We start from the raw sequence: 25,236 nt of genomic DNA, 5'->3' as shown, positions 1-25,236 counted from the left end.
AAATGAAAATGACTGAACAACAACAAAAACCCCACACCAATAGTTGTGTAACCCTGGCCAAGTCACTTAACTCCAATTGCCTAAATTGCCTAGCTCTTACCATTCTTCTGCCCTGGAACCAATACTTAGTATTAATTCTAAGAAAGAAGGTAAAAGAACTTATTAAAAAAGCAAAGATAGAATAACTAGATAGAATAACTCCTACTTGTAAGTAGCTTACCTTATATGGAGGAGCTAAAAAGGATGTATAAAAAATTTACATACACACACACATACAAAGAAGTTAAATATAAAGTCATTAGGGGATCATAAAATTCTTCATGCTTCAACTGGAAGGTCCAAGTGCTAATTTCTAGAGAATCTAGGTTCCCAGAGAGGTTGAATTCCCTTGTAGATTGCCATGCTCTACTCCTCTACTGACATGTTAACTTCTTTTATGTTCACTTCACTTCTAACCCACTTGTAATAAATAAGTTATTGTGTTCATACCCCAAAATGTTTGTTTACATCCTTCCCATACTAATGTTCCCATATGTGTTAATAATCATCTCCCTTAGCCTATTTATAGGAACATCAGTTACACTAATTGGTAACCATTGATTAACTGCTTGAATGGGTCTAGAAATCAATACTTTAGCAATCATTCCAATAATAGCCTACCCACACCATACATGTACCACAGAATCAGCAATCAAGTATTTCCTAACCCAAGCTACAGCTTCTATAATCTATAACGCCTCAATAAACAACCAAGGAGCACTATTTCAAATCTCTAACCAATGGGCATCCCTCCTAATAACATTAGCCCTAGCTATAAAATTAGGACTTGCTCTTTTCATTTTTGAGTCCCAGAAGTTACTCAAGGTATCCCACTCCTATCAGGCATAATCCTGATTATCTGACAAAAAATTGCCCCAATCTCAATTCTATATCAAATCTCAACATCATTAAATATACTTGTACTTATATCCCTAAGAATCCTATCAACTATCTTAGGTGGATGAGGAGGCCTTAATCAAATACATCTATGAAAATATCTTAGCTTATTCATCAATTGCTCAGATAGATGAATAGCTGTTATTATAATCTACCCTATATTAACTTACTTAACTGAGTAATTTCTTTCACCGCTACACTTACCATATTTTTAACACTTAATTATTTATCAATAACCAAAGCAACCCCCCTTGCAAACATGAAATAAATCCACCTCATAACAATTATTATTCCATTAACTTTTCTACCCCAAGGAGGACTACCACCATTGACAGGATTTATACTGAAATGACTAATCCTATAAGAACTTGTCATCTATAATAACTTTTTTATAGCAACCATTATAGCCCTATCCTGCCTTATTCCTAATGAATAAATGAATAAATGGGGCCAAATCATGGGGGTGAGAGGGTGGTAAGGAGATACTCTGGAGCTGTCCCAGCTGTGGTGCTGAAATGAAGAATGAGGGAACCAAGAGGAGCACAATGCCAGATTGGATGCTTAGACACACTCTTCTGTGGGTCTGAGCCACACTAATTTCCTGATCCTTGTCTAAACCCAGAATCATGACTCATGTCTCCCACCAGACTAAAAAGCATCAAAAGATGGCATAGTCAAGTAGTAGTAGTCTCTCGGAAGCTGAGAATGACATATTGTGTGTGCTATGTGCCTTGAGGCATTTTCTTGGGTGACTAATATGGATGGAGGTTGAAGAAATATTTGCCTCTCTCTGGAATTTCATTCTATGTATGTATTTATTTATTTACCCCTTACCTTCTGTCTTAGTATTACTTCTAAGACAGCAGAGTGGCAAAGATTAGGCAATTGGTGTTAAGTGACTTGCCCAAGGTCACAGAGCTAGGAAGTGTATGAGGACAGATTCAATTGAACCCAGATCCTTCTGACTCCAGGCCATTATGCTACCTAACTGTCCCTCATTCTATATATTTAAAGTCTATATCTGCTTCAAATCCTCCTTCCATGTATTTCTCTTTTCCTTTCCCTTGTCTGGTGAACCAAGAGGTCCCCAGAAGCCAAAGAATTTCACAACCAACTAGAAGTTTCTTACCAATACATCGTCCGCTCTGGCTTCTGTAGCCTTCTGCACAGGGCAGACAAGAGTAGGAGCCAGGGGTGTTGATGCAACTCCCTTCAGGACAGGTGCTGGGATGACGGCATTCATCGATATCTGCAAAATAAAAATAGAGGCTCAGTTGGGAAGTCGGTGAAAGCCAAAATCCCAGGAACATGTATAGCCTAAAACAGAGATCATCTATCCAACATACCCATATCCCTGGTTTAGGGATGGAGGACTCAGTCAGAAAGAGCCATTGGAAGCTAGTATGGGTTGATGAGATCTTCCATCTACTCTGTATCAGCATTCTATGTATTCTGAGTAATTTGTGAATTTTCTTCCCCATTAAAATGCCATCTTCTTAGTTGGAAAGCTGGATAGAGTGCCAGGCCTGAAGTCAGGAAGAACTGAGTTCAAATCTGGCTTTAGACACTTATTATCTATGTAACCTTGAGTAAGTCACTTAATCCTGTTTGCCTCCATTTCCTCATTTGCAAAACGAACTGGAGATAAATGGCAAACCCAAACCGGTCCAAGATCTTTGTTAAGAAAACCCCAAATGGAATCACAAAGACTAAATGCAATAACAAAATGCTTGTTGATTGAGTAACTTGGTTTTCACCTAAGGCCCAGGATGCTCATCTCAGACATTTATCCAGGACTGCTAGGCCCATCACATCCAACCATGCAAGTCTGCCTTGGGCCAATTTTAAAATGCTTCTATAAGTATCTAATATTTCGACTGGATCAGAAAAGTTTGACAAGAGCAACAGTCAACCCTGCTAGAAGGCTGGCAGGATGGAGGTCAACAAATATCTACTTGGTATGTCAACAGGTTTGCTTCAATTTGTTGAAAGTTTGGTTGTTGGGATGGTAATAAAATCATCATGGATCTAAGTAGGTCAAGATAGGTAGCCCGAGTAAAACTCTGAGCCACACCAAAGAATGAAGTAAGAGGTCCTACAGACACCCAGATAATAACTTCCTCCACTGCTGGGAGAGAGGAATAGGTACTTTTTTTCATTTTAAACACATTTATGCAACTTTTATTAGGAAATATTATAGGAATATCTTTAATTTCATAGTCATTTTTTCCAGCTATAAAGTGATACTGCATTGCCCATAGGAAAGAATACCATCTATCTTGAGCAGACACACAGCTTGAAATAACATTTGAGGAAAGATTATGGACAGAGTTTTCTAATACAAGGCATTTTAAAAACTGGAATTGATATGCCCAAAAGGCTTTTAAAGACTGTCTGCCCTTTGATCCAGTAATACCACTACTAGGTTTGTACCCCAAAGAGATAATAAAAAAGGGTTGTACAAAAATAGTCATAGCTGCACTCTGTGGTGGCAAAAAATTAGACATTGAGGAATGGCTGAACAAATTGTAGTATATGATGATGATAGAATACTATTGTGCTATAAGGAATGATGAACTGCTTGATTTCTATATTAACTGGAAAGGCCTCCATGAACTGATGCAGAGTGAAATGAGCAGAACCAGGAGAATATTGTACACAGAAAGTGAAACATTGTGGAGCAATCAAATGTAATCGACTTTACTATTAGTAGCAATGCAATGATCCAGGACAATCCTGAAGGTTTTATGAGAAAGAATGCTATCCTCATTGAGAGAAAGAATTATGGGAGTAGAAACCCAGAAGAACAACATGTGATTTATCACTTGTTCATAGGGGTATATGATTTGGGGTTTTGATTTTAAAAGATTACTCTATTATAAAAATGAATAATATGGAAATAGATATCAAGTGATAACATATGTATAACCCGGTGGAATTGCTTGTCAGCTCCAGGAGGGGGAAGGGAAGAGGAGAGGGGGGAAAATGAATCATATAAACATAACAAAATATTTTAAAATTTAAAAAAAATTAAAAAACTGGAATTGATGAAAAGGGGCACTTCATTGTTTTTAAACACAAAAAGATAAGATAATTCTATATGAAAGGGTGAATTGCTATGTCATACCATTATCCTTTTTAAAAAATATATAATAAATTTAACAGGTTACTTTCAAATTTGTTCTGATTGTCTGTGTGCTCCTTTCTGGACTTCTTTCTGTTCTCTTCTGTGTTATTTAAAAAAAATATTTCAATGGTCCTCTTTTTTTATTACAATTGTTAACCCCATCCTGATTTTCCCTCCCTCCCCATTTAAGCACAAAGAGAGTGGGGAAGAAGCATTATAGCAAATCATCGTACTCAAGTAAAACAAATCCATGAGGGGCTATGTCTTTCTGCACCCTTCATATGTCCGTTGTTTTCTCTGTCAGGAGGAGGCAACAGGCTTCATCGTAGGTTATAGGAGCACTTTCAAGGAAGGGTAATGAAACTACACATGTAAAAGTCAAGGTAGAGCCAGGCATGGGATGTGCTTGGTGTGGCTATAGGATTGAAAGTTGAATTTTTTACAAGGAGATCCTGTAGGGAATAAGGAGGCTAGGATGGGAACCTTCTCTGGTGTGAGGAGGGGAAGGAGGGAGGAAGATATCTGGGGGCTTCAATGTAACAAACAAGCAAATGAATTAATTTAAAAAAAAAGGAGAATCAATACTTCCTAGCTGTGTGACCCTGGGAAAGTCACTTAACCCCCATTGCCTAGCTCTCATCGATCTTTTTGCCTTGGAGTCGATACTTTGTATGGGTTCTAAGACAGAGGGTAAAGGTTTTAAAAAAAAAAAAGAATCCAATCCCCTACCTTCACAATGCCCCTTGCGGACCATGATGTATCCCTGGCCACACTCGCAGTGGTAAGAGCCGTCAGTGTTAGTGCACTGTCCTCCGATGCACACCCCTGGTCGCTCACATTCATCTACATCTGTGAATACACCAGTGATTCTTGGTTAGTGGAAAGGGTAGGGTGGGGATTTGGGGAAGTGTGTAAAAACTTGGGGAGACTGACCATAATAGACCTTAGCTAAAGCCAAGCTGACAAAGATCTTTACTCAACTGTCTGGAGAGCAGAGGTCTTGTTCCCTTTATCCCCTTGGACCACATCTGCATCTCCCTCATCCATAAGGAGAGGCAGCTTGATGTGGTGGAAAGAGCACTGAATGAAGAGTTATTAGATGTGAGTTCTAATCCCAGCTTTACCACTCACAAACCATGAGACCTTAGGCACTCATTTGGGACTTCAGTTTTCTCATCTGTCAAATAGCAGGATGGGATTAGATAACATTTAAAGATCTTTCCAACTCTAAAATTCTATGATTTGCTTTCAGGGCTAGCCTTAGGAGAACTATTGTCCTTCCCATCCACAGGGATGGACTACTCTGGAGGTCTGACTTTCTTTTCTTTCTCTTTTCAATTAATGGAAGCCTTAATTTCTATCTTTAGTGCCATCTCTTCAGTTATGTATTTATGGAAAGAAAATAGGCCAATGTGACTGGCTCTGCCACTCACCGGCTAGATGAGTGCAGACAAGTCATTTGGCCCCTTCATGATGCAGGCTTCTTATTTGAAAAATGACAATAATTCAATCTCTACCCTAGCTTGTACACAGAATTGTTGCGGACATCAAATGAGATAATGAATGTAAAGGTTTTGAAAAGTGTAGAGAAAGCTAAGAAAGTAAGTCATTCTGCTGTGACTTGGGCAGCTGGGTGGCACAGAGGATAGAGCACTGGGCTTGGAATTAGAAAGATCTATCTACCTGAGTTCAAATCTGCCCTCAGATACTTACCTACTATGTGAGACTTCACTCTGCCTCAATTTCCTCACCTGTAAAAATGAGCTGGAGAGGAAATGGCAAACCACTGCAGGGTCTTTGCCAAGAAAACCCCAAATGGCATCAGGAAGAATCAGACATAACTAAAACAATTGACCCACAGACTTGGGAAAATTAACGTATCAATCAACTAACAGATTACCGCCAGTTATTAAGTGGAAAGGCTCATTCTGAAGTGGGCTGGCAGTGGGCAGGAAGGGGCAGTAATGGGAACAGGACCCTCATACTCTGAAATCTCGCATTTCTCACCAGTTAGCACTAGTTAAACATCAACTGCAGCACCTGTAGTTTCAGCATTAGTCAAGCATCATTGTAGATTGTTCAATTATCCACTGTGTATACCAGATTGGTAATGTTCTCTGCTAAGCACCAGCTTTGTACCCATTCTGTTTTATTCATTGCTTATATTGTTCTTAGAAATAATTCATTACCTATAGTGGTCCTCCAATGGACCGTATTCCCTCCCCACGCTCCCCCTCTGGAAGGGCATCAAGACCTCTCCCTGACAAATGATGACAAGGTGGACAATGGAGGAACATGGAAGCTGTGCACTGGGGACTGGCATTTCAGAAGAATCTTCCAATCCTGTGCATGCTCCTTATTCCCTGTGGCAGCAAACCTCCAAATCTACCTCCACCTGAGTTTGGAAAGGGAGATGCTAAGCTACCAAATCCCAATAAATAGACCAACCCTGATCCATGGAGTATGGTAGAGCCACTCCTCAGAGGAAGCTGCCACCCTATAGCAGAGCTGCTATTCCATGCTATCAAGCTCCAAAGAGGCGGACTGTACTAGCTCCTGGCTTATTCATTAGCTCTAAAGCTACCTGATTAGCCTTCAGGCTATTCCACCAGCCATTGGGTTATTATACCACCAGAAACCACCACTACATCAAATAAAATTCTTTTCTTACTTCTGCACTGAATGGAGTTTGACACTCCCTTTCTTGGGCTGAGACCCTGCTACAAACTTGGGTGTGTTTCTCCCATGTTAATTCATAGGGATGAGACACTGGGTGGTAGGGTTCCCCTCCCCTTTAGACCTGTATTTTCCATCTCAGAATCAATACTGTGTATTGGTTTCAAGGCAGAAGAGTGGTAAGGGCTAGGCAATGGGGATTAAGTGACTTGCCCAGGGTCACACAGCTGGGAAGTGTCTGAGATCAGATTTGAAGTCAAGAAGAGTCTTCCTCACTTCAGGCCTGGTGCTCTATCTGCTAGCTGCCCCAAAGACCTACATAGCCATTTGTAAGCATAGCCTAGCATGCTAGATCTGGAAGGGACCTTTAATGAAGTCCATACCCCTCCAACCTGCCCCTAAACCTTTTCCCAGTTTACAGATGGAGAGAATGAAGCCTAGGGATGTGTACAGCCTTGTCCAAGGTCAAAGAGCAATTCGGAGTGGTAAGGCATAGGGCTGTAGATCTAGAGCTCGGAGGGACCTCAGAGACTATGGAATCCTGCCCTCTTATTTTACAAATGAGGAAATTGAGGCCCAGGGGAGCAGAGCAACTTACTCAAGGCCACATAGCAATTTGGAATGGAAAGTCAAAGATTTCCTGACTTCCTTTCCCAGATTCTTTTTCTATTAAACCATTTTGCTTCAATTCAATATTTATTGTTATATTGTTGTTTGTACTTTGTTTTCTAAGAGATCCAGTGACATCCTGGGGTGATGTTCTGACTTGCATGTGAATTGGATTTAATATTGTACAAAGTCATCCATCTCGCTCTCTTCCAGAGTCATCTAAATGAACATTTATTAAGTGCTTACTGGTGGCACATTGGATAAGAGTGCTGGGTCTCCAGGAAGACTCAGCTTAGTCAGTTTAAATCCAGCCTCAGATATTTATTAGCTGTGTGACCTTGGGCAAGTCACTTAACTCTATTTGCTTTGGTTTCTTCATCAGGGAAATGAGTTGGAGAAGGAAATAGCAAAGAGACTTACATGTTTAAGGTTCACAAAGAGCCTTACATTTACTGAATGTCCCAAAAGTCCTAGTGCCATCTTAAGATATTAAAGCTGCCCCCTTGGTAAATCTTTAACAACCAGCTCTTAGGGGGAAAACATCCCATGGCACACTTTAAAGTTTTTTTTTAAGACCTTCTGTCTTAGAATCAATACTAAGTATAGATTCTGAGCAAAAGAATGACAAGGGTCAGCCAGTGAAGTTAAGTGACTAGTCTAAGGTCACATCACTATGAGGTAAGGTTTTTTTTTCTTTTTAAAGATTTATTGACATGCCTTGAGCAAACACCAACTCATAGCCCTCTTAGGAGTGTTCACAGATTAATTAGGAAACAATAGGCAAGAGTGGGAAGTCCATGGGCAGTTTAAAACTCTGGACTGGTCATGAGAAGTAAAACTCCTTTCTTGGTAATTACTACTCCTGTGCTCTCTAGCTTCATTAAATTAATTCAAGAGGAATTTCTTAAATGTGTAATATGTGCTTGTGCCTTGTAGGATATAAAGACAAAATGAAAAAGCAATCTTTTCCCCCAAGAAGCTCTTATTCTTGGGGACGTGAATAAGCATCTATAGAGTGTCTCCTGTGTGCCAGGCATTGGACTATGCTTTTTACAGATGTTATCTCAATTGATCTTTACTACAACCCTACAAGTCTGGCTCTCTATCCACTGAACCAACTGGCTGCCCCTTTTAATCTGCACTATGAACATTTTCTCCATCACTTTCTTATGTCTAGACCATCAGCAAAACAATAAATCAAGTCCTGATTGATAGTGTTTGCCAGTTTTTGAGGTGAAAATGCTCATGTTGAAAATTGAATGGAAGAGTAGAGTTGGCTCTAGCTCACCCCTGGGTGAGCACAAGCCTGAATCTTAGTCCAGGGGTTGGCACATTGTAAGCACTCAATGGATGCTTGTTGATTTGACTGTATGCCAAGAGACTGAGCAGCTCAATCCCCTGTGGCCGGAGAGATCTGCCAGCACTTAGGTCTTAGGTGATGTCTTAGAGCTTGAACCACACACACACACACACACACACACACACACATCTCCAAGGTGAGGTCCATCCCTCATCAGCTCAGAGCCAGGGGATCACTCCTCAGCCTGGGCACGTCTCTTGCTGTCTGTCTTTCTCTGATTAATGTATCCCTATCTGGATCAGCCCCTTTCAGCCCCAATTCACTGCTGGCAGGGGAAGAAGTCCCTACAGGGGACTGTGTGCCTGTAAGAGGCAGGCATAAGTCAGTGGATGAGGCTGAGTCTGGATGTAATTGGAACAAGACCCAAAGATTCCATCCCATCAGGTCAGAGCAGATTCATTCCCAGCTCTCCTATCCTTAGGCATTCGTGACTCTCCTTCACCCCACACAGGCCTGGGACACTCTCCCCACAGCCCAGGAATCTGGAGATAATTAGGAGGCTGTGGGATAGCAGTTTATTCTTTGGGGGCAGGGAGCTCGAGAGCAGAGCATGGGACCCACAGAGGCAAATGTGGGCTCAGGATACAGGCCATCAGAGACTCCCCCAACTTCTGGCACGGGGACGGAGGGAGCCCGAGAGGCTCCAAGTGATGATGAGCAATGAGCCTGGGAAGGAAGGGCTCTGCCTTGTGTGGTCTGTTGGCTGCAGAGGATGAGGAGATGGAGTACTGTCTGTCCGCAAGTTTGTAATAAGTAGGATAAGTAGGGATAAGTCAAATGAGGCAGGGCAAAGGATCTAATCCCCAGAGTCAGTCCCAGGGCAAATTTGAGGCTTAGTCAACCTTCGTCCTATTTCCCATTCCCACAGGGAATCGGGATCCTCCATCTAGGTTAGGAGTTTTTAGCCTAGGATTTGTGAATATGTGGGGTTTTTTAAAATTCACTTTTTAGTGGGGCAGCTGGGTGGCTCAGTGGATTGAGAGCCAGACTTAGAGATGGCTGGTCCTAGGTTCAAATCTGGCCTTAGACACTTCCTAGCTGTGTGACCCTGGGCAAGTCACTTAACTCCCACTGCCTAGCCCTTACTGCTCTTCTGCCTTGGAACCAATATACAGTATTGATTCCAAGACAGAAGGTAAGGGTTTAAAAAAATCATTTTTAGATAGCAGCTAAGTGGCTCTGGGGACAGAGAGCCAGGGTCTTGGGGTTCAAATCTAGCCTTAGATACTCCCTAGCTGTGTGACCCTGTGCAAGTCACTTAACTCCCCATTGCCTAGTCCTCAATGCTCTTCTGCTTTGGAACCATTGCATAGTATTGATTCTAAAACAGAAGGTAAAGGTTTAAAAATACTTTTTTATAACTGTTACATTGAATTTCTTTTTCATCCTTTATAATTTTTTTATTTTAATTTTTTTAAACCCTCACCTTCATAGAATCAATACGTGGTATTGGTTCCAAGGCAGAACAGCAGTAAGGGCTAGGCAATGGGGGTTAAGTGACTTTCCTAGGGTCACACATTGAGGAAGTATCTGAAACCAGATTTAGCTCAATATCCAAAAAGGTTCATCTATGTCTTGGATCCAAGGCAGGAAAGAAGTAAGAGCTAGGCAATTGGAGTTAAGTGATTTAACCTGAGTCACATAGCTAGGAAGTGTCTGAGGCCCGATGTTCTATCCTTTGAGCCACCTAGCTGCCCTATTTTATACATTTTAAAACATTATTCTGAGATTAATTGACTTCACCAAACCGCCAAAGACAGTTCAAAGTTGGCTTCAAATATTTTCTGGCTGTGTCATCTCTTTGCCTCAGTTTCCTTATCCATAAAATGGGGATAATAATGGCACCTGCTTCACAAGAAGGTGCTATTGTTATGATGATCAAATGAGATAATTGTTGTTGTTTTAAACCATTACCTTCATCTTGGAATTAATATTGGTTCCAAGGCAAAAGAATGATAAGGGCTAGGCAATTGGGGTTAAGTGACTTGCCTAGGGTCATACAACTAGGAAGTGTTTGAGGTCAAATTTGAATCCAGAACCTCCTGTCTCTCAATCCACTGAGCCACCTAGCTGCCTGATAATATTTGTTTTAAAAAACAACAACAAAAAACTTAGCCCAGTGCCTAACTCATAGTAGGCTCCTTGTAAATGTTTATTGTCTTCCCTTCCCCATGGACCATGGCACCATGACACCATGACACAAAAAAAGTCAAGAGCCTCTTATCTCGAGGTTCCCTGTTTCTTCCAGAATCAAGTCTAAAAATCTTCTGTTTGACACAGGAAGCCCTTTCACAACCAGGCCACTTCCTATGAGTTTTCTTGCATCTTATTTCCCTCACCTCTACAGTAACTTTGGTATTCTCTACAAGTGGGCATTCTCTCATGCTGCCTTCCCATTTCCCTTCTCCCCTCCAACTCCTGCCTTTCTGACTCAAACTCACATCAAACTGATCTGCAGGAGGCTTTCCCCACCCTCCGGTCCCAGGTACACCATTTGTATGTTTCCTGGATAGAGTTATTTGCAGGTTATTAGAATGGGAGCTCCTGGAGGGTACGGCCTGAGTTTTTGCCTTTTTAGGTATCCTTAGCACTTAGCACCTTGACTTTACTGAGCATGCACTGAACCTTTGTTGACCACTTTCAGAGGCCACCCAGTCCAATCTCTTCGCTTAAGGGTAACCTAGAGAAAGTTAAATGACTTGCCTACAGGTAGAAAATGCCAAAGCTGGGATTTGAACTCGGGCTTTCTGACCTCAGAATCAGTTCTCTTTCTGCTGTCCCACATAACTTAGTTCTCAATGATCACAGCTGGAAAGTGATCTAGAGGGGCAGCTAGGTGCCTCAGTGGATAGAGAGCCAGGTTTGAAGAATGGGAGGTACTGGGTTCAAATATGGCCTTCTGGCATGTCCCTTCCTTCTAATTGCCTAGCCCTTAATGTTCTTTTGCCTTGGGATGGATACTTAGTATTGATTCTTAGACAGAAGGTAAGGATTAAAAAAAAAGAAAGAAAGAAAATGGGAAGGGCAGAAGAGAGGTAGGAAAAAATGAGTTTTTTGGACATCACTAATGTGAGAATTTGCTTTGAATAAAATATTTATTATAATTTAGGACATATTTATATAAGGACATATGTATTATATTATTGTATTATGTTACATATATTTAAAATCCATGTCTTAAAAAAGGAGTATTGAACAATAAAACAAAAAGAAAATGATCTAGAACATTGGCAACTTTTAAGCTTTAGTGTTAAGGTTTGGTACCCTTACAAGAGGTAGCCACATTTCAGAAGGGTGCTCTTCAAGGCAGAAAAATCTTCAGAGCTTCCCCCATCCCAACAGATGATGCCATCTAGGTGGCTGCCTATTCTGCCTGCCATTAAAGTCTTTCCAATCACTACTTAACGTCATGGCTGGGCAGGAGCCAGGAGCCTCAGGGAGGCTTGGCCAGAATTGGACCAAGTGAATCTAGCCCTATCCTGTCTCAGGCGAGTGCCCTCATGCCTACCAATCTTACTAATGAGTCAAGAAATAGCCAGCCAGAGCAGAAAAGTTATGGGGAGGGCGTCATCGCTATGTATGGGGACTGAACACTGAGGTCATTGGAATGGGAAGAGATTAATGGACATTTCATTGTTTGTCCTTGAGAGTATTGATGTTTCCCTGGACACTAGCTTTGTGATTGCTGGAGAAGCCTATCCATCTCAGGGAAGGAGCCAAGCCCCCACTGGGAAAAGCAATAACTGTGAACTCCTACCCTGGAGCCATCACTATTGGCTGCCAAAGTCACACACTCCAGGATTAGCTGGGCAGTGGACCCAATTTTCCTTGCCAACCCTGGAAAGACCGATCACAGCCACAACAGCCACCCTCAATGGCCCCCACCTCAACCTACAGAGAATCTGGGCCCAGAGCTAGCACTATTTATACAGCACAAATAACAATTTCAGAAATAATAATAACAACTGACGTTTATATAGCATTTTCGGTTTTACAAAGTACTCTGCAGACATTATCTCATTTAAAAAATATACTTGTAATGAGGCTTTGCAAAAAGGGATATCCTTTGTCATTAAGAGTGTGGTTTGGAAAATGTGGTCACGATAACAATTGGGCAAAAAGTCAGAAAGACGCTCTTCTATGTCACCTTATTTTGGTTAGTTTGTCCTAAGTGGTCCTAGAGTGCCATGCTGAGGTAATTATCTCCCCTTTCCCACCTTTCACTTTCTCTACCTCCCCATCCATATAGTCAAGGAAGAAGATCCCATCTTGTCATGGGAGAAAGAGTAGATTAGATCTTTGTAGTCTGATGTTAAAGCCTGGGGAAACCTTGGCATCTAGTATTGTGTTTTGAAAATCTTGGACCCCTGACCTCTGAGCTACCGGGGCCTTGAGTTTCTTCTCAGCTGCTAGAGGTATCCCAAAGAGTCTTGGTGGTATTCTCTGGCAAGTGAGTTTTAAAATTCTTCATTGAGTGCTTCAAATTATAGTTATTGGTTACAGAGCTTACATCCATCCATTCATTCAGTAATATGTTGATGAGAGATTAGATCTTATTGATTATATTGATTAGAGGAAACCAAAGCCAAATGACTTGCCCAAGGTCATCCCATGGTAAAACAGGGAGTAAATAGCCCAGATAGGATTTCAGTCCAACTCTTCTGATCCCAACAAATAACTTATTCTTCTTTTTCCCCCACACAAATTGAGGGTTTTGACCTGGTAGGAACTGGGCAGAGGTGGGACTCAGTAGGAGCAAATGGCCTTTCCTTACCTTGGCACTCCTGAGTGGCCCCAGAAGTGATCAGCACATAGCCAGGATAACACAAGCAGGAGTAGGAACCCACTCTGTTGATGCATCGTCCTTTTCCTTTGCAGGGGTCACTGAGACACTCATTCTCATCTGAGCACAGATAGATAGGAAGGGGAGAAAGACACACATATTCAGGTATGCTTCTTATCTTGCCCTAACCTCTCTTTTGACCCCACAATCTCCCATCTCCAACTTTTGGCTCCAGGCATTTTCACTGGCTGTTCTCTATCACTGGAAAGCTCTTCCTCACCTCTACCTTCCGGCTTCCTCAAGTCCCAGGTCTAATCTCACCTATTCTAGGAAGCCTTTCTCAATCCCTCTTATTTCCAGGACCTTCTCCCTTTTGATTTTTTCCAATTTATCCTGTATGTACCTCATTTGTACATAGTTCTCCCCCATTTGAATGGGAGCTCCTAGTAGGAATGCAGACAGAAACATACTCCTCCTCCTTCTTCATTTGAGATCTCTTCCACAAAATGACTAATATGGAAAAGTATATTCTATGATTGCACATGTAAAATCTATATCAGATTGTTTATCATCTTGGGGAGGTGGTGGGGAGGGGGAGGAGTGAGGGAGAGGATAAAAAGGAGAGAGAATTTGGAACTCAAAACTTTAAAAGATGAATGTTTAAAGTTGTTTTTACATGTAATTGGGGAAAAATAAAATATTATTTTTTTAAAATGTGAGCCCTTAGAGAGTAGGGACTATCTTTTGACTTTCTTTGAATCTCTACTGTTTAGCGTAGTTCCTGGCACTTAATAAGCCTGTGATAAGTGTTTATTGATTGACTGACTCCAACTACCTATTGGACATCTTGAACCAAATGTACTATAGACCTCATAAACTCAGCAGCCTGGAATCAAATTTGTTGTCTTTTCCCTCAAACTCTCTCTTCTTCCTATTTCCCTAATCCTATTGAGGTTAGTACAAGCCTCTTCAGTCACCCAAGTTTGTAATCTATGTATCTTCCTTAATTCCTCCCTCTCTCTTGTCATGTTCATACCCACAACTCCTCCCTCGCTCTTGTCTATATCCAATTTATTGCCCAATCCTGTTGATTTTGCCTTATGTCCCATTCCATACTTTAACACTGCTACCATGCTGGTACACACTCTTATCATCTCACTTTTGGACTATTGCAGTAGCCTTCTGGCTAATCTCTCTGCCTCAAGTCTCTCTGCACTCCATTAAACTTCCAAAATGATTTCCCCAAAGTATATATCTGACTGAGACATCCACTTTCCCCTTCAATCAACTCCAGAGGTTCCCTATTACTTCCAGAATGACATATAAGCCCTCTGTTTGACTTTTTAAGTCCTTCATAACCTGGGCTTTTCCTGCCTTTTCAGGCTTATAGCTAACCTAACGCTCTACTTAGTCAGTGTTCCAAGATTAGTTGGTTTTTTGCCTGGAAAAAGTCCCACCACAATAACATTTTTTTTAATTAAGGGGTGAGAATGAGGAATGCACTGGCAGAAGAGGGAAATAGAGATAGAAGGGGGTAAAATAGCTCACATGAAGGGCAAAATAGTTAATATGTTAGAGGGGAAGACGGTGGGGGGAAGCCATGATGGGTGATGCTTGAACCTTATTCTCACCAGAATTGGCTCAAAGAAGGAATAACATCCACACTCAGTTGGGTATAGAAATCTATTTTACCTTCTAGGAGAGGAGGAGGAGGAATAAGTGAAGAAGGGAAACTGATCAAAGGGAGAGCAAACTGGGGGAGGTGGTAGTTAGAAGCAAAACATTTTTGGTTTTAGTTTGTTTGTAAATCTTTAGCTTTTGTCTTAGAATCAATTATATGTATTGGTTCTGAGGCAGAAGAATGGTAAGGGCTAGGCAATGTGATTTGCCCTGGGTAACACAACTAGGAATTGGAACTCAAAATGTTAGAAAAACAAATGTCAAAAAAATCATTTTTATATGTAATTGTGAAAAAACAAAACATTACTAAAGAGCAAAGAAAAGTTTCTTCACTTGTCACAAGGCTATTTCCTTTACATTGCCCTCATCTCACCCCACTCCCCAAATATTCCATCTCTGCAGCAGCATCTCTAGAATGCGGGGGCACTTGACATTTCTTCTCCTTCCCCAGACTCATCCTCCATTTCTTGGGGGCCACTGGAATACCCACCTGTACAGTAGGGCTGGCTAGGATGCAGTTGATAACCAGGGCTACAAACACAGCTGTATCTTCCTGGAAGGTTCACACAAGTTCCTGGACCACAGATATCATCAGGCAGAGCCAAGCATCTGTCATTTTCTATACAAAACCAAAGCAGTTTACAGAGTGCTTAGGGAAGGAGCCAAGAGAAAGCAGAGATGGACCTATCTCTACCTCTGGCTATGGTACCTACACATGACACCATATTCCAGGGACCCAAGAAGGTGAAACAGTGGAATTTCTAGTCACTATCCCTCTCCTCATCATTCAATCCCTTGGTTGTCATGACAACTCAATCTCTTCCCAAAACCTTGGTTCAAATACTACCTCACACACTTAGTAGCATTATGACCCTGGGTAAGTTATTTAACCTCTCTCAACTTCAGTTTTTCTCCTCTGTAAAATGTTAGACTCAATGGTTTCTAATATCCCTTCTAGATTTAAATCTATGATCCCATGACCCTCTCTTCTAAGCTCCAGCCTTCCACCACTATGGGTGGTTCTACCAAGTAAATACCCCATGAACTGGAGTCTCCAAACATCTTTCCTCGATCTGTAGTAACTTCTTCATAAAAAACCTGAGTAACCTCTGACCACTTATTACATTTCTCAGTCCCTGAACGTCATCAGTGACCTCTATGAAGCTCTAGCTTCATATCTCCTGCTGGTTCTTCACCCCACCCCAAACATAATAATACTTTGTTCAGACCTTTTTCCTTTTTGTGGTACTTTCTCAAGAGAGTCTCACAAATCCAGTGAGACTGATAGATTAGCAATTCCTATTTCCATTTTACAGATGAGAAGACCGAAGTCTAGTCACATAGATGGTGAAAGAATGAGATCTCCTATAAACTAGTATAGAGTTCATTCTACTGTGACCTGCTGCAACCTGCAGAGCTTGTCTTGTAGCAAACACACTCAAGGACTTCCCTAACCCTAACCCCAACATAAATTCCCTTTGTAGGTCTGAAATAGCAGAATACTGAAGTTTAGTGTCCAAACCTTTTTTTGTTCTGTTCTGGGTCTGGAAATTCCCATCTTATTTGGCATTTGCTAAGTTGAGAATATTTTTAGGTCAGCAGAATAGAAATTGGCTTATATACAATGTAATCACAGGTTATTTGGCATGGAGATCCTATCTCCTAACTGATTTCCAGAGGCCAAGGCAGTTTGTTCAATGAAATTAGAGCTGCAACAACCTAAAAGTTTATTAGGATTCCCCAGCAAATTCTAAACTAACACTCAGAAGTACCTGGGATAGAATTGGGGATGAGAAGTGCAGGCAGGATCCTCTAACTGAAAGGAGCTACCACCAGCCTTCCCACAGGGCAAAAGGAGTAGAGGGAGAGTTAGGCTGCTAAGTAAAGCCTAGACCTTTGGAAATCCCAGAAAGAATCCACGCGCAGGGCCAGATACAATGGGCCTTATGTTTGTTGCTCTGCTTCCTACCCTCCATGCTAGTAACACCAACCACATCAAGGAACATGGGGGGAGGGGGGAAGGATAGAGGAGAACGATTTGGGGTGCTCTTGAGGGGAAGAAATCACTAGGAACAATGTGAAGAGTTGGAGCCTCAGGGGAGAGCAGATCCCAAACATTTATCAAGGGGAGGAAGCCCTAGCTAGAGACTTGAAACCTGAATTTTTCAGAGCCTCAGTGAGAGAGGGCAGACATTCATTCCATGCACTTAGATAGCTCTCTGGCATGATAGGATAAGCTGGAATGAGACTCTCTCCCCTTGTGCAGGACGGAGCAACTTTTCCTCCCTCCCACCCAGATGAGATGCTTCTCAAAGGGCAGGTAGGTTGAGGCAGGACTTTGAATCTTAACACCTATTAGAGAAGCAGAATGGTGGTTGACCACTAGACTCAAAGTTGAGAGGACTCGGGTTCATGTTCCACCATAGACACTTACTAGCTGGGTAACTAGACAAATCATTTCACTTCTCTGTGCCTTAGTTTCCCCTTCTATAAAATGAGGGGTGTGGACCTGATAGCTTCCAGATCTCAATCTATGATGCTGTAAGAGTCTGCCCAACCCTCTTTTCAACATACTATGCTGTTTCCCTAAGAGAAAAGAAGCAAGTCTCAGCAAGGAACAAAGAATCAGAATCTTGGCCTGAATCTAACCAATGAACCTAAGAGAAAGAAGATAGGGAAGGGAAGACAAATGGGAAGAGAAGCCATGGGGAGCATCAGGATTGGATCAAAGGTAAAGAGCCTTGGGGAGGAGGAGAAGGGGGAACAGGAACAAAAGAAAATGTGAAGGAAAGCCGAGGCAGGAGCCAGGGGAGGCCAGGCCTAGGGAACAGGGGAGTGGGCACAGGATGGAAGAGGAACCTGAGCACCACAAGAGGGAGATTGGGCAATACACTGTCTCTCTCACATACACTCACACACATATATACTCCCACTCCCACATACACACTCTCACACACATAAACACAAGCACACACTACACACACTCACACACTCAAAACACATACATACACACTCATACACATTCTCTCACATACACTCCCACATATACATTCTCACACACATAAACACAATCACACACTATACACACTCACACACTCAAACACATACATACACACTCATACACATTCTCTCACATACACTCCCACATATACACTCTCACACACATATACACACATACTCTCATACACACATACACTCTATCACTCACACATACACTCATACACTCTCTCACACACATACTCACACACACTTTCACATACACATTCTCACACACACACTCTCACACATACTCTTATACACACTCTCTCACACACACATACACACACACACACACACATACTCACACATGCACAGATGGGAGCCCCATGACAACATTAGACATCTCTCTGAACCAAGCTCCAAACAAAAAGCTATTGAGAAAAACACATTCCAGAGACAGGTAGATTGCCAAGGTTTCTCCACCCCCCTCCTCCAGCTCCCCCAAACCCTCCTCAGGTCATTACAGACAGGACCCTAGAAACCCAGAGGGAGAGAAAAGTACAGACTCTCAGACAGTTAAGTAACCTTGAAACAACAGAACCGCTATTCTCCCAGTAAACAAGCTCTCTTCAGGGCCACAAAGCTGTAGCTGCTGCCAGCAAAGCCAGATGACTCAATGTTCAATGCAGCAGGAATCTGGCCAGGTTTCCCAAGGGGACTTACTTATCCCTTTCTCTGGGAGTTTCTCCTAGAGCCTCTGGGAAGATCCTGTGATGCCTCTTCCTCACAGGCACCCTCGGGAGACTATAATCCATTTACCTCTGCCCTCCTCCCACACCAAAGAGATTCCCATCTTCCCCTCCCTGTCCAACTCCTCACTCAACACCCTGGAGCTGACTAGAGACGCCAGATGTGGATGCTGTATCCCTAAGGGAGAGTCCACGCTCTTTTCATTCCTGAGCCAGGAATACTGAAGGAACCGACTCTCCAAACCCTCAGAGAGGTCAGTGAAACCTGTCAGATTCTTCCACCAGGTTTCAGGATGCAGGTGCTTTCCTCTCACTTCTAGAAAAGAGCTCTAGGCTTTGACCTCTGAGTCAGACTGCCTCAACTTCAAGTTCTTGAAGAGGGTTCAGACACGTACCTTTGCTCAGTGTGGAGGCTACATGGAGGAGGGATGAGTCTCCCTCCTCTTCCTGAGACTCTGGGGTCATCTGCCCAAGAGATGGTGGAGATGGTGTTTCTATGGAGGACCCTGTGAAAGAAAGAGAATACTCTGGGATGAGGCTAGTTCTCCAGCCCATTGGTGAGAATGACCTTCTTCCCTAGCCCTCTATCCTTTGTTCTTGAGGAACCCCCCCCAAGCTTCCTAAAGGGTTCATGTTGCAGGTTAGCTTGGCTGTATCACTTCCCTCTCTTCCCCTAGAAGGCATGTACTTACCTGCGGACCCAAATGGCAGAGAGTCAGCAGTTGCAGTGATCTGTGGAGTTCAAGTTTAGAGAAAAAAAAGAGATCAGTCCTGGGGGCAGGGGGAGCAGGTTTCAGAAGGACCCTTCTGTCACCATCCAGAAACTTCCTCCTTTCTACAATCCCTCCATCCCTCTCAATCCTTCCCTGGCTCACTCAAAAGAAAATACAGCCGGACAATTCTCACTGAGGGTTCTCTTCAAAATCCTTTCCAGGCACAATCTTATTTGTTCTTTCAACACCTCCCTTCTGCTCCTCTGGGATACCACTGTATCCACTGTATAGATAAGGAAACAGAGAAAAGAAACAGATGAACTCTCTCTAAATTCCAGAGAGGGCCAGCTAGGTGCTGCAGTGCATAGAGGGGCCCAGTGTGGAGTCAGGAACACTCATCTTCCTGAATTCAAATCTGGCCTGAGACACTTCCTCGCTGTGTGGTCCTGGGCAAGCCACTTCAACCCTATTTGCCTCAGTTTCCTCATCTGCAAAGGTGAACATGAGAAGGAGATGGCAAACCACTCCAGTATCTTTGCCAAGAAACCACAACATGACAACAACTGAACAATAACAAATTCCAGTGGAGAGAGTGTTGGGCCTGGAGTGAGGAAGACTCATCTTCTTAGGTTCAAATCTAGTCTCAGACACTTCCTAGAGATGTGACCCTGTCAGAAGAGTCATATGTGATGAACAACTATAGAAGCCTAGGCCCATCTCAGCTTTCTATCTAGACTACACACTCCATGGTTTCTCAGTGAATGACAACCTTATGTTAGCTCAGTAATAATGCATGTAACTTTCCTATTAAAGAAAATGTAACTTTTGGGGATTTTATCCCCATCCCAGACCAAGAAAACTCAGGAGAGAAGACCTATCTGTCCAGGGTACCTGGCACTCACTGGAAAGATCATAAATTTATCACTAGAGGGAATGTTGGAGGTTATCTATTTAATTCCCTAATTTTACAGTTTTAATCTAGAGGTTAAAGTGATCTACCCAAAGTCACAGGTATTAAGCAGCATAAGTGGGATTCAAACCCAGATCCAAGCTGAAAATCCAATTCTTTTTCTATTATACTATGATGTATTTCTAGAAGAGAAGCAAGTCCCAGCAAGGAACACTGTATTAGAAGCCAAGTCCATAATGTGGAGAGAGAAGATAGGGAAAGCAACCTGCAATAAAGAAAACTATGTAGGAGGAACAGGGTCAATGGTGGGGGGTCCAGGGAGAATTAGAAAAATGGGAGGAGATAGGACGAGTGTCCAGGGTAAAAGCAACAATTCCAGAAACAAGGGGTCAGCATGGAATGATGGAGAAAGATAAGGCAGGAGGCAGAGAGAGCCAAGACCACAGCAAAGAGACAAAATAGTAGAGTGGGAGTAGATAGAGGATGAAAGGAGGATCCAGGCAGAGCAGGGGTGAGAATATGAGTCCTGGCTCTGGGAGGACCAGAAAATACAAATATGGGGGAAGGAAGGAGGAATGGAGAAGGGCCAGGGTAAGGGTGTGGATGTGGAGGAAAGTATTCAAGGGTCACTAAGAAGAGACAACAAGACCATTAGAGGACCATTAGAGTGCTTGAGACAGACTGGAGGTCAGGAAGAGGCAAAAAAGCGGTTTCAGATATAGTAATACAGCTTCATATTTCTGGGAAGATGCCAGAGCTCTTCAGGCATCAGACCAGTCAGGTCCTGATCAGAGGGGTCTCCCTCCACAGTGAGGGGGAGCTCAAACCCTTGAACAAGTCCTTGTCCTTTAACAAGTCAGAGGCAGAGCTGAGATGTCCCTACCCCATGTTTTGACTTTCAGTAACAAACAGGGACCAGGATACTAACTCAGCAGTGAAGAAGAAGGAGATGTATCCTCAGAGCTTAGCACAGTGTCTGGTAATAGAGGCTTATTAAACATTTACTGCCTGGTTGTTTCAACTGCTCTGGAGTTACACAGCTCCAGAACTCAGTGCCTGCTCCACTTCCCCAACTCCAAGACAGCCAAAACTTCCTAGCTGGGAGAATTACTTACCTGGCCATCCTCTGAGTCACCTGCAAAGGGAAAGGTGAGTGTGTGTCAGTTCAGAGAAAAGTGTTCTGGGCTCCTACTTCACTTCCTGAGATACTCCTCCTAACCCTTTCCTCCCATTCCACTAGGTATCTGAGAGCCTTTAGTGTCCTTCTACTTCATTCATCAAGTATTCTACCTCCCTCCTCCCCTTCACTGCTAAATTTCTTTTAAAAATTTCTATACTCTACACAGTAACAACAATATTGTGGAATGACCAGCTGTGAAAGACTTAGCTATTTCCATCAATACAATGATCCAGGACAATTCTGAGCAAAGGATGCTACTCACCTCCAGAGAAAGAACTGTTGGAGTCAGAATGCAAATGAAAGCATATGATTTTTCATTTGTTTATTTGGGCACTTTGGTTTTATAAGGTTATCCATTTACAAAAATGAATAATATGGGGGAAATTTTTAATTTAATTTTTAAAAATTTAAAAAGAAATTTGTCTATTAATGGGAAAATGTTTTACATGATTGCACATGTAAAATCTATGTGACAGTGCTTACCATCTCAAGAGAGGTGGAGAGTTTGAGGGGAAGGAAGGAGAGAATTTGAGATTCAATATTCTTTGGAAAATGTTGGAAATTGTTTTTACATGTAATTGGGGAAATTTTCTAACTTAATTAAAAAACAAAAACAAAAAGGTAGGCCTTGTCCTGGAAAAATAAAAGAATTAAATTGTTTCTTGACACTGATTGATATAATGACCATCCAAGAGGAAGAAGTATCCTACCTGCCTCATCACAGAGAAGAGATAGACTTCTAATACAAAATGAGATAGACATTTAAAAAAAAAATCCTTACCTTCTGCCTTAGAATGGATACTGAGTATCAGTTCCAAAGCAAAAGAGTGGGAAGAGCAAGGCAATTTAGATTAAGCCCAGGGTCACACAGATAGGAAGTATCTGAGGTCAGACCTGAACTCAGGATTTCCTGTCTCTACGTCTAATGCTTTAACCTCTGAACCACCTATCTGTACCATATACCCCTGCCTATTAAACAACACTTACCTTCTACCTTAGGGAAGAGTTGAGATGAAGTGGCCCACCTCCATTTTTAGACCTATCTAAATTGTCTTTACTCATTATGGATTATCAATTAAAAACCGAATCCATCTTGAACCCCTTATTTCCAATCAACATGTTGCTACCTTGATGTATTTTATTAAGCTCTTTTCATTCTCTTTTCTCAAGCTTTGCCTCATTAATCAGGGCAAAAGCCCAAAGAATTTTCCTTTTAACAAAGACACAATGATTCTCCTGTCTGCCTTTCCTAGATTCCTAATGTGCCCATATTGGCTTCTCTTAATTTCCAGAGGTTCTTAACTCAGGTCTTGTCTACCTGGATTCCTAATGAATTACCTACTCTGATTTCTGGCACCCCTACCTCTCAGTCCAGGCATCTGTCTGATCATTTAAAATCAGTTGCTTCCTGTATGCCTGGCATGACAAGATCTCTCCCAAGGGCACTGGCTTCAGAAACAACATGTCCAGTCTTTTCCCAGACCCAGCAGGCCAAATTCCTAGTGTCTAGTAGTCCTAGAGCTCAGATTTGTTTTTAGGGTAATCGATCCAATGACTCCAAGGAAAGGAACAGAAGTATCACTTAGCAAATGTAGCAACTGCCTAAGAAATCCACTGCCTGGCATGCTCTTCAGGACTGCCAAGACCTGGGGCATGGCAACAGAGAAAGAGCCCTTTTGGGGTGGATTGGCATGAGAAAAAAGACAGTGAGGGGCTACTGGAGAGCTTTCCCATCTTCCCTGGGATGTGGATGGATCCAGGCTTGAGGTGGGAAAGAAGGAAGCTGAACAACCTCTCAAGAAGACTGGGTGAATTCCCACAAAGACTGTACACAGTATGAAAGTTTCCAAGAAGAAATAACTAGACTCAGATCTACCCATCTTACTCTAAAGAATTAGAATTTGGATCTGAGCAAGTGCCCTAATGTTCTTGAGGTGGACATGAGCCAGAGGATCCTGCCCCCAGGTCAAAAGGCATTTCCCCCCCCCCCCCCCAATACCTCTGGCAGATGTGGCCACCCCTTCAGACTGGCTGGCTGTCACTTCTCGAAGGGGTTGCCTCCCAGCAGGCCAGACTATAGTCCTGTTATTCTTCTCTCCATGCTTTTCCAAGCTTCTGGCTAGCTCTTCCTCCTCTGCTTTCCTCATGGACAGGCGGATGTCTGAGCTGGAATAAGTGTAGCCATGACCAGCAGGACAGATCTCTCTGAAGCTCTCTGAAAGATAAGAGGTCTGTGACTGAGATGAGATCTCCTCAATTTCCATTCCACCACCATTCATGAAGCACCTACTCTATACAAAGTGCTGTGGAATTAAAGCCATTCACCATTTTTTTAAACCTTTACCTGCTGGGAGGTGGTCTTAGAATCAACACTGTGTCCATCCTTCCTTCCATCCTTCCATCCTTCCTTCCTTCCATTCTTTCTTTCTTTCTTTCTTTCTTTCTTTCTTTCTTTCTTTCTTTCTTTCTTTCTTTCTTTCTTTCTTTCTTTCTTTCTTTCTTTCTTTCTTTCTTTCTTTCTTTCTTTCTTTCTTTCTTTCTTTCTTTCTTTCTTTCTTTCTTTCTTTCTTTCTTTCTTTCTTTCTTTCTTTCTTTCTTTCTCTTTTCCTTCGATTTTAGACTCAATACTGTCAATTCCAAGGCAGAAGAGTTATAAAGGCAAGGCAATTATGGTTAAGTTATGGTTAAGACTTGCCCAGGGTCACACAGTTAGAAAGTATCTGAGTTCAGATTTGAAACCAGAATCTTCTCTCTCTAGAACTGGCTCTCTATCCACCGAGCCACCTAGCTGCCCCCTATAAAGCACTCATTGAACCAAAGCATCTTATACACATAAGTGGACAGGAAGAGAAAACATTGCATATAAGATAGCTTAGGATAGCTACAAGATTCATTTCTCCAATATCTTGTCATCTAGTCTTCAAACCCAGGCAGTTACTGGAAGGTCAAATCCTGAAGCTGAAGCTTAAATATTTTGGCCAAATAATGAGAAAACAGGACTCATTGGAGAAGACTGTGATGATGGGAAAGATGGAAGGGGACAGTAGAGGAGGAGATGGATAGATAATGTCCTGGAAATAATGACCAAGAACTTGGACACACTTTGAGAGATAGTGCAAGACAGAAGGGCCTGGAGTGGCGCTATGGTCCGTGAGGTCACAGAGAGTCCCACACAACTAAACTTCTTGGAAATAGGGGAAGAAAGCTAGAATGCAAATATGGGTTCTTGCTTCAAACATCAGGAAATGCATAATTTTTAATTAATTGTACCTAAGCTGACTTCTACAAAAGGAAGGGAGAAAGAGAATAAACATTTATATAATACCTACTGGGTACAATCTTATGTAATTGGTAGTGTTATTATCTCTAGTCAGGAGAGATTAAAAAATTTGTCCTGGGTCATACAGCTAATAAGTGGCAGAGACAAGATTTGAATTCAAATCTTCCTGACTTCGTATCTAGCACTATCCATAACATAATAGATACAAAGGCAAAAATAACACACACACACACACACACACACAAATTGCCCAT

At 42.1% G+C, this 25,236-nt stretch overlaps 1 protein-coding gene across 1 annotated transcript in view; it reads right to left on the bottom strand.

Annotated features, from left to right (window-relative positions):
* The window catches only part of LTBP2 (latent transforming growth factor beta binding protein 2), a 190,793-nt gene that overhangs the window by 20,041 nt on the left and 145,516 nt on the right, over positions 1–25,236 (bottom strand). Inside the window, exons 12-19 of the mRNA XM_007472818.2 lie at positions 23,702–23,917; positions 21,638–21,657; positions 19,592–19,631; positions 19,295–19,405; positions 15,662–15,790; positions 13,483–13,611; positions 4,793–4,912; positions 2,066–2,185 (exon numbers count right to left, since the gene is read on the bottom strand). Coding sequence (XP_007472880.2) covers positions 2,066–2,185; positions 4,793–4,912; positions 13,483–13,611; positions 15,662–15,790; positions 19,295–19,405; positions 19,592–19,631; positions 21,638–21,657; positions 23,702–23,917 — 885 coding nt within the window. The remainder of the gene's footprint in view (positions 1–2,065; positions 2,186–4,792; positions 4,913–13,482; positions 13,612–15,661; positions 15,791–19,294; positions 19,406–19,591; positions 19,632–21,637; positions 21,658–23,701; positions 23,918–25,236) is intronic.

This window comes from Monodelphis domestica, chromosome 1, assembly GCF_027887165.1.
Source record: "Monodelphis domestica isolate mMonDom1 chromosome 1, mMonDom1.pri, whole genome shotgun sequence".
NCBI classification, from domain to species: domain Eukaryota; kingdom Metazoa; phylum Chordata; class Mammalia; order Didelphimorphia; family Didelphidae; genus Monodelphis; species Monodelphis domestica.
This window is presented reverse-complemented; position numbering and strand designations above follow the sequence as displayed.